General features: G+C 46.9%; 1 protein-coding gene across 1 annotated transcript in view; it reads right to left on the reverse strand.

The window, feature by feature from the left end:
* Positions 1-306: 306 nt before the first annotated feature.
* Positions 307-9,999, reverse strand: part of MGMT (O-6-methylguanine-DNA methyltransferase) — a 25,339-nt gene continuing 15,646 nt past the window's right edge. The window contains exons 3-4 of the mRNA XM_088520104.1: positions 7,192-7,331; positions 307-453 (exon numbers count right to left, since the gene is read on the reverse strand). Of these exons, the coding sequence (XP_088376230.1) occupies positions 307-453; positions 7,192-7,331 (287 nt within the window). The remainder of the gene's footprint in view (positions 454-7,191; positions 7,332-9,999) is intronic.

Consider the following 9,999-nt stretch of genomic DNA (forward strand, 5'->3'; position numbering starts at 1 on the left):
CCTCGGAGCGCCGCGCTCCGCCCGGCCCCCGCTCCGGGCTTTAATGGACATTAAAAATAGAACAAATCCGCGCCGGAGATGGGAGCGGAATACATGCACAACAGGCCCGCACGGCTGCAGCCATTCTGCTGTAAAATGTAAAAACAAGAAAGGGCAGACGAGCTGCATCCCTCAGGACACATCCAGCTCTTTTAATACAGTGGTGCCACCGCGCATTCCACTTTGGACGCTGCGTTTTATTTGTATGTCGCTCAAATATTTACCATTTCCCCGAGTTCCGGGCGCTGCGCGGGCTGCTCGGGAGCATCAGTCGTCCAGCACCTCCCGGTGCAGCTTCTCCTGGTGCAGCTTCTCATGCGACAGCAGCCACTGCTTCATGAGGGCTCCCCCTCCGTAGCGGCCCGTGTCCCCGCTGCTGCGGATCACCCTGTGGCACGGGATGATGATGGGGATCTGCAGAACACGGGGAATGGCGCCGCTGAGACGGGCTCTTCCCGGCGCCTCCTCGCACGGATCATCCCAGCGCGGGGCCCCGCTCCAGAGCCACCACCAGCTCTCCAGGGTCCCACCCACAAAATCCACTGGGAAGCAGCGTTTTGGAGGTGCTGAGAGCATCCTCCTTCCCAAAGAGCAGATTACCCGGAAGAATAAAAAAAATAAGCCAAGCAACCCCCTTGGAAGTCATCTCCTCCCTCTTTAAACCCTGCATTTGTAAATGCTGATTTTCCCCCTCTTCCCACAGTTGCTAAATTAAATAAAGTCCAAGGTTGCAGGACGCTGGAAGCTGGAATGAATCACTGTGGTGCAGCCCACGTGCTCCAGCTCCTCACCCTGGCTGCTGCCAGGCCCTGACACGTTTCCTGGTGAATAATGGCATTTTTCATATAGAAAAATTACAGCTCCCTGGTATCAGACACTCACACGTGGCTGCTCTTTTAGCAAAACCACCTCCTTCTCATGGTAGCTACTTTTCAAATTAAAGGATACGCAGATGCCTCGAATAACATGCCGGTGGATTCACTAATGGCACTGGATGGTCCTTAATTATAGAGCTTCCTAATATCAAAAGGTAGATTTTAAGGAATGGCAGAACCTTATTTTCAGGCGTATTTCCTTGTTTCCAAACTGGGCTCCCTGTGACCTTCTCCCAGCCTGCAGAAGATGGTGTGGAGACGCACGCAGGTCCCCAAGCAGACCTTGCAGAAGCCTTTGGGAGGGGGGCAAGGCCACCAAGAAGGGTCCAGCACTTATGGGTCAAGGAGGAAGGAGAAGGGAGCAGGAGGGGACCAGGGTCTCCCTGACTTGTGTTCCCGAGGATCGGGGCGGGAGGAGGATGCGGATGGAGAGCAGATCCCAGCACGTTCACATGGGGACCCACCAAGGCCTTGGCTCAACACAGAGCTCAACAGGAGGCATCTCCACAGAGCGAGCGCGGAGCTGCCCAAAACTGCAGGAAAACGGGAGAAACAACAAACTAGCAAAGGCCACAAACCCCAGGAACAGCCCTGCCCTGCAGCAGCCGTCCCACGGCGCCGTCGCTCCGTTCCTGCTCTCCATCGCGCTCCCAGCGTCCTGATGAAAAACTCTATACAGGAGCAAGGTGCTATTTATTATTTAGCAGCAAGTCAATCCAAAATGGGTTGTGAATTTTTAAAATCTACAACAGGAGAGATTTAATTCACACCTAACCAATTTAAGAACTTTCTTCCTACCACCTATTTGTATCATTTATAGCCAAATGTCAAGGATTTTGAAAAAAAAATCAATGTAAGTTACATAATAGGCCGATAATGTACAGAAGTACATAAATGCATTTTTTTTTATTACAGGTGATTATCATCGTTGAAGTACACATCATAAAAAATGCAATGCATCATCTTTAATAGCACAGTATGTGTTTTTGTAACTGCATAGTAATTCAAGTGTAGTGATAACTGCGAAAGGAACAACTTGCCAGAAAGTGTGCTTTTACAAATTGGATATTTTAAGTCAAAAAAATACATATTTATTTGAATACAGAGAGACACAAATTGCATCCATTGCATTGACTTATTTTAACTGTATTTCATGTTTGTTTCTGTAAAGCTCAAGCTGTGCATGTACTAGAGCCTAGGGCACAGGGACCCTGGGGTCACTGGACAGCTCGTGACAGACCTTGTTTAAAAGTGATTTTTGGGCTATTTTGGTGGGGATCCACTGTGCTTTGCATTGGGGATCTGGAAGTCAGAGAAAAAGTGGGACTATTAGGATGAGGAGTCAAGAGAGTTGGAGATGAGTCAAGTGCTGCAGTCCCGGGGACGTGCAGTGAGAGGGATGAAAGGGATGACAAAAATAGAGCTTCTTCCATGGCCAAAACGCAGAATTTCGAGCCCAGTTCGTGGGAGCACTCGCCCTACACCGGGATGGGTGCAAGAGAAAGAGCATTGCGGAGACTCCTGCTCTGCAATGCAGAAATATTGAACATTGCTTCGGTTTGGTTTAATTGTGGTGACAACTTTGAGACTACTAAAATAATTAAACCTGCTAAAATTTATTAGGGCCCTCAGGACATTTTAGAAGGAATACTCTCCTAGTCCTCAGCTTTAGTGCCTCGGCTACATTTAAAGTAATTTTTATCAATAACCAAGCAGCTCATAATATTATAGCTCCACGGAAATCTTCACGCTGTGAAATCTAATTCATCTCCTATGTGAATCCATCACTTCCACAGCCCCTCTCTGAACTGCCGCAAAACTCCCGAACCCGCAGCTTTGTCTCCAACAAAAACAACACGGAGGGGCCCCGCCATCGACCCGGGATCCCTCTGATTCTGGTACCAGCTGAATATTTTCTCCAACTCCGCTTTTGTTCTTCTGGGTAGAGGCCCACAAGGGAAAGCGCTTGTTTTCACTCGCAGCCTCATCAATACCTAAATCCTGGTGAACAAGTGACACTGAGAAGCTGTAATCAATAGCTCCCTGTGCGTTTTTTCTTCTGGTCAAATGGTTCAGCACTACTGACAGGCCTGACACTGAGAACATGATGCTAAATCTTTATCAACAGCCATCGAGGTGACTGGCAGAACAAGGCTCGGGTGGTCATTAACGCTCGTGGCAATCGGTGAATAAACTAACTCCTCGATAATGCGTTTGTTTAGAAAAAGGTGGGGAGAAACCCTCGCCGCGCGCGGCATCGATCGCTTTGAGCCGCGTTTAGCGCGGCCGCCAGAGCCGGACGCGGCCGGGAAGCCATCCCGGGAACGCCGGGATGGAGCCGGCAGCGGAAAACCCCGCTTAGCGAAAAATAATCTTCTGCTTTGCTCATGTCCTGTTGCCTTTTCGGCCCCTGTTCCCCTGTAGAAACAAACACCGTAATACGAACCAGCGTGGGCTCGGGTTTATTGCAAACCACCTAAGGAATTAATGCACACGTAGCTTTATGTGTTTGCAACATTACAAATCCATACTTCACAAGCTTCTCTTAAATGCACAATTACTCTATTCAGTCTCAAATGTTTAAAACATTTTGGCTGAATAATATCCTGACTTACGCTAGATCGATAACAGTATCGAGTTATACCCTTAGCTAGGCTGCACTCTGAGCAATAACACGAGCAGGTAGCGCACAGGAACAACCTTGTGGAGCTGCTGCTGCTATGAACAGCACTGCGGATGTCTTCTTTAAGCCACAGCGAGTCATTTAGGATGGCCTTGGACTAATCAGCCCAGCACTCGCCGTGTCCCACGAGCCTCGGTGCCTTCTTTTTGATCCTCCTATACCAGTCTAATGAGATTTTTAATTGAACTTTATGGGTTCCCTTGGAGGAGCGCGGCCCTCGCGATCCCTCCGAGCTGCAGTGAAGTATCCGAGGGGTTTCCTGGAACGGGGGAGCCGTCCCGGCGCCCCTGCCCGCTCCGAACACCCACCCGGCACCGGGGAAGGCGGGAGGGTTCGGAATTCTGTGCAGAAAGGCACGGTGTGAAAATCCACCAAAATACTTCATTTGAGTAACTCTAGTGTCCGGTCCTACAGAGAGTGCTGTTTTACATCAAACTCTTGTTTTTACTAATATTACGCTCCTCATTAACTCATGTTTATAACAGTCATCCAGGCCATACTTGGAGAGAAATTCCTAACCCGAGAGGTTAGGGACTGCAGCGTGATAGGAATCCACTGGGATTACGTGCTTGGGAATGCTCCTGCGAGCACCGCTTGCCATTAACAGTCCCAAGAAGCATCTCAAGGTGCAAACAAGTTAGGATTTTGCATAACTTTGCTGGTAGACATTAACAAAAAGGTTCATTAAAGTTTTAGTTCCTCTCTTGTAAACAAAAATCACTAGTCTGCTCTCTCCGCATTTCCTGCACGGTTAAATTCCTCCACCCATTTATTTAGCACGTGGCTGGAAGACACAAGAGCATCCTCATTAACAGAATACTGGAGATCACCACTTTTGTGCACTGATTTTGAGCAAACAGTACTCAGAAATGGTGCTTATGTTTTCCAGCTCCTGTGCAGCAGTTGCTAACGCTACAGTCCTTGTAAGAATTTTTGCTAATATTTTAATGATGCTGCAGTGGTGATGGTTCACTTTAATGAACTGTATAGACAGACTTAAAGCTCAGCATCTCCTCTGATAAACAGACTTCAAGTATGTTTATAAAAGGATGATCTTCACAGTTATCCTAAAATCCTATGCGCGTTGTGCACTATCCCATAAACTAACAAATTGCCTGATGTGTTTAATGTTTTAAGTCCAATGGAGAAGGATGCTGTAATAGTTCAAGTGCATATGAGATTTTCATACGAAGCAGTTCATATAAACGGCATAAAGCAATGTTTTGTCAATACACTGCATTGTGCTTGACAATACAAACTATTTTAATATGATGGAATGATTTCCAATATAATACGGTGTACATTAAGATAAGGCAATACAATGCAAAGCTACAGGAAGCAGTTCTCAAAGAATAACAATACAGTGTTGTGCAAAAGGATATGTAATTGCTATCGCCTAGAAATGTACCCAGCTTTGCCCTCAGGCTGCAGTGGAGCAGCAGCATCCAAAGCAGCAGTAACAGCAGGTTGCGGTGTGAAAATTCCTGCTTTTTCCCTTGTGAGGAAGGATGAAAATAGTTCTGAAAATATACAGCAAAGCTACTGCAATTTTTTCTTAAATGGGGTCCTATCTTATTTTTGTTTTTGTTTTTTTTTTTCCCCCATCCTATACTAGAGCTGTACTATTTTCTGTCTCCAGCAGGAAAATTTTTAAGCATATTATAGCTACTACTGTATAGCTTTAGGGAAAAGGAGCTATATAATACCACCCCAATATTTCACAATAGAGAGCTGCTGATAAAAAGTAATCGGCATTGTAATGACAGCCCTGCCTCTCCAAAACACATTTTTATTCCTACATATCTCTTGTAGTTAATCTGTAATTTCAGGTGTATTCCACAGGAAGCCACACACATAGCGCTTTTATACTTCAAGGGGACTACCTTTTCACTATGTGCTTCTCATATTTTCCATATAAATCTCTATATGGTCATTCAGACCTACCCGTCATAATACACAGGTTGGCTACATGTTAGATTTTATGGATGAGGAGAAATACAAAGATAATACATAGCATAGAAACAAAAAACCAAAATCAGAACACCCCCACAACCTGTATTATTTGTACACGTAAAGCCACCAGGTCTCATAAAAGCAGGTTTTTTGAATTCACTTTGCAACTACAGGCTGCAGCCTCATATGTATCTTATTAGAGAAAATCGGAGAGGGCTGAATGTAAAAACAACACGGGAGGTCAAAGACTACAGCAGGTATAATGCTGGAGAAAAGAGAGGCATTAAGGTATGGAAAGACACATGTTGCTGAGGGCAAGTGGTAATAAGGAAAATACATTGAAGAATGGCTGAAAAGGCCACGGTGTTACTAATAGAAATTAAGCTTTATTTTTTTAAGGCAAGAAGTAACGGAATCTGTGAAAAGCAGAGATATAGAGGCATTGTCTTTAGCAGCTTTTCCCTTCCTTGGCAGAGCAGCGAGTCTGCCCCTTCACCCACCATCTCCTCGTGGTGCCTTCAGAGCACAAATATATATGAAAAGCCAGAGCTGGACAGCCTAAAGAGAAAGAAAGCTACCAGGAAGGCAGGAAAAGAGACCAAGTATTCGAATATATCGCTTCTCCCCAGTCCATAGGGCTAACCTAAGCAGCTGCTCCTTCCAGCTGGCAACCCATCTCAATGGAAACATGCTATTTTGGACGGGGAAAAAAAATAGAAACATTGTCAAACTAAATTCTGTATTAGGGATTTGGTTAGGACATCTATCTACATGGATTAAAATCCTTCCTCTTACACATCATAGAATCATGGAATGCTGAAGGTTGGAAGGGACCTCTAGAGGTCATCTAGTCCAACCCCTGTACACGCTATAGGGTCACCTAGCACACGTCTTCCAAAATATTTCCATGTCATGGAGGACAGACTCCTAGTAAGTCAAAGTCCCCACGTCCTGTCAGTGGTGCCACTGTTGAGTGGCACAAGATCTCCATTGTCTAATGAGACATAAGAAACTCTGAGAGCAGCAAGATGTGTATGGGCCAGCAAATTAAAACAAGCGCAGAGCTTCCTTGTCCCACCTGCCGCCCCAAATGCTCGGGGATAAATCATAGAATCACAGAATCACAGAATGGGGAAGGTTGGCAGGGACCTCTAGGGATCACCCAGTCCAACCCCCCTGCACACGCAGGGTCACCTAGAGCACGTGGCACAGGACTGCGTCCAAGCGGGTTTGAAGATCTCCAGAGAAGGAGACTCCACAACCTCTCTGGGCAGCCTGTTCCAGTGCTCTGGCACCTTCACTGTTAAGGAATTTTTCCTTAAGTTCCTGTGGAACTTTTGGTGTTTCAGTTTCTGGCCGTTTCCTCTAGTTCTGTCAGTGGCCACCAGTGAAAAGAGGCCGGCCCCATCCTCCTCACTGCCTCCCTTGAGGTACTTCTAGACACTGCTCAGGTCCCTCTCAGCCTTCTCCTCTCCAGCTGAACAGGCCCAGCTCTCTCAGCCTTTCAACTCATATCACCCACAAACCACATTAAACACCTGACCAAGAGCACTCGCACTGCTCGCGGTAGGCCGCTTTTCGCAGCAGATGAACGCGGTTTAACGCCGTTGACCCCCCGTCCCTCCGCGGCCGCAGACTCACGGGGTTGCTGCGCATGGCGCCTCCCACGGCGCGCGCCGCCCCGCCGCGGCCCGCCAGCGCGGCCAGCCGCCCGTAGGACACGGCGTCGCCGGGCCGCACGGCGCGCAGCAGCGTCCGCAGCACCTCCCGCGTGAACGACGCTGCGGGAGAGAAAACACAGGGGTTACTCGTGAGCGGGGCGAGGAAACGCAGCACAAAAACACACCCGGGACCCCGCGGGCGCGACAGGAACCTGCTGGTTGAAATCCGCAGCCCGGACACGCGCTCCTGTTATTGTACCCTCTATGGCTATATTTAAATGCATGATTATTAGAAAGAGTTCTTCAAGTAAGCGATCACTATAAAAAAGGATTTAAGGCTTTGATTTTCCTATATTTTTAATTTGCTTCAAGTACAATTATCCTGCTAACTCAGACAATGTGCTTTCGCATTTAATTGGCAGAGTACAAATTAGCATAGAGTCAAATTAAAAAGGCAAGGAATAAGTGGCTCTAGCTCCTTTCCGGAGGCAGCCCTGGCATCTCCGGGTAATTCCCATCTCTGGCTGGGATGCTCCAGCTCGCCAGCTGGACATTGCCATGCGTCCGGATGCCTCAACCATACCGGGTACTGGGCAATATCGCTTCTTTCCTGATTTTAATTTGAATTCAGCAGCAAAAGGCTGCAGCCAGCGCAAGGTTGGCGCTTGCTTCGATCCATGCTGCCCCTCAAGGCGCTGGGAAGAGCCCTGGAGACCGAACGGGCGATGCCTTAGCACGAGGAGCACGCTGGGGAGCAAAGAACACAAAAAACAGGGGAAAAGCCCCAAAGGCCCCTTGCCCACAGTGACCACCTCCCTGCCCGCCCTTGGCAAGCGACAAACTAATTCAGAACACTTTCTCTCTCCAGTTGTCAAAAAAAGACATGGGTTGTGTCGCGTAGGAACACGGCGCGATGTGATTTTGTTCTTGAAGGAAATCCATGCACCCCTCTGTAGGTGTTAAATAATAAAAATCACTTCTTAACTGAAGGGAATGATAATCACTTCATTGAAAAAATCTGTTTAGTCTTTATTATAACATTAAGCAAATTAAACATCAGCATAATCCAGGTGATACGAGAAAAGGGTCATCAAAGAAATTAACTTTGTTGTTCATTAATTTACATGGATTAGTAGAGGGCAAAGAGATAGCAAATCTGCTCTAGTTTTTTTATGATATAATTTCAAACTGTACACCATTTGTGGCAGTAGGGTGACTTTGGGGTTAATCAGACTGATTTGTCCTTTTAATTGCTTTCTATTCAAAGAAAATTCATTAGATAATGTTCTCTTCAAAATTCATGAATCAATTTAACTGAAGAAACCACATTAACAGCTTTGGGTTCATTAGCACAAGCAGTTGTGTTACTAGCTGATTGCTGCAAGGGTTTCCTTAGGCAAACACATTTTGTTTACTGTGATTCCTTTGGAAAGGTTTATTCCAAATCAAACGGTTACTTCGCTTTTCTGGTTTTTAACCTCTTTTTAAGCTGGCGAGCTCAGTGTGAACCCGGAGCCCGGGGGCTCTGGGCGCTGCTGCCCGGTGCCGTGGGCGCCGGCACCGCAGAATGGGGCAAAACTGCGAGAAATCAGCGCTGCGCGCGGCTCCCCAGGCCCCGCCACATAAAACACGAGGGGTCAGAGCTGCAAACAGCGAAACCTTTTGCAGTCGTGCCCCTCGTTCTAGAAATGTATCTGAAAAGTCGATCTCATCCTGCAGGGAGCAAATGCATTAATTAGTTTAAGCAGCTCTACGAGACGGTGCCAAATACTGTTATTAAACTGTCTGCAAGTGCTCGTGCCTGTAAGCATAACCTGCCCGAATAGATGGTTGAACTTTCACCAATTTTCAGCAGGTGCCAACATTTAATGCTGTTAAGTATCACTGTGAAATGTTGTAAAACCTGCACACGGATATTAACGTGCACGTTGTGCCCTCCCCGGGAGCAGGCTCCATCCGGCGCCGGGCGGCATCGCGCACGTTCCCGTTGCAAAGCGAGGAAAAGCCAGGGAACCTGCACAGACTCCTGCGGGGATATGCGTCCTCAAAAACCAGTCTAACTGTCAAGGCACGAGGATGTCTAAAATCAGGGGTGCTGCAAACAGCTTGGCAAAACCACCCCAAACTTTACTTTTTGCTGTTTTGTCCATCCTGGCCCTAGCAAAGGGCTCATTTCCTGCTCCAAAAAGCCACGTATTTGCAAGCAGGAACAATCACATTCCGCCACCGCACAACACGTGTGTTTGTATTTATGTATAATAATAAACATATTTGAGCTCTAATTTATAAAGCCCATACTATATTTCCGTACCACTTAAGTGAAAACCTCCCAACATATTTTCTTTTAGCATAAATACTATTTTTGGTGGGCTCACAGTAACTGGCCAAGCCGTGCTGAAACCCAATTAATGGGAGCTGTTTCTGCTCTGTAGTTTAGCACAGTTTCACATGCAGCTCCCTTCAGACCGCTGCGAGGGTTGCAGGGCCAAATTCTATCCTTAGAAGCAAATAACTCTCCCTGGACCTAATCCAGCAGTATTTCTGCAGGTTAAACTCCCTGGAAGTCAGTGGGAGTTTTACTTGAGTAATAACTGTTTTTCTGACCCATTTTTTGAGCAGCTGTAATAGCAGTTTTGTATGTGTTCATAAGAAGAGGCTATAATTTTAGAACTAATGGGAACGAGCAGGAGATTCTACTGCTCAGCACCAAGATTTGCACCCCCAAAACGTGCCCCAGTCCCCCCAGAACACAAGGTTTTATGAAGGACACCACTGCCTCGGCGATAGG

Source organism: Tinamus guttatus, unplaced genomic scaffold (genome assembly GCF_059628265.1).
Source record: "Tinamus guttatus ecotype Peru unplaced genomic scaffold, ASM5962826v1 Tinamus_guttatus_pri_ptg000079l, whole genome shotgun sequence".
Lineage (NCBI taxonomy): Eukaryota > Metazoa > Chordata > Aves > Tinamiformes > Tinamidae > Tinamus > Tinamus guttatus.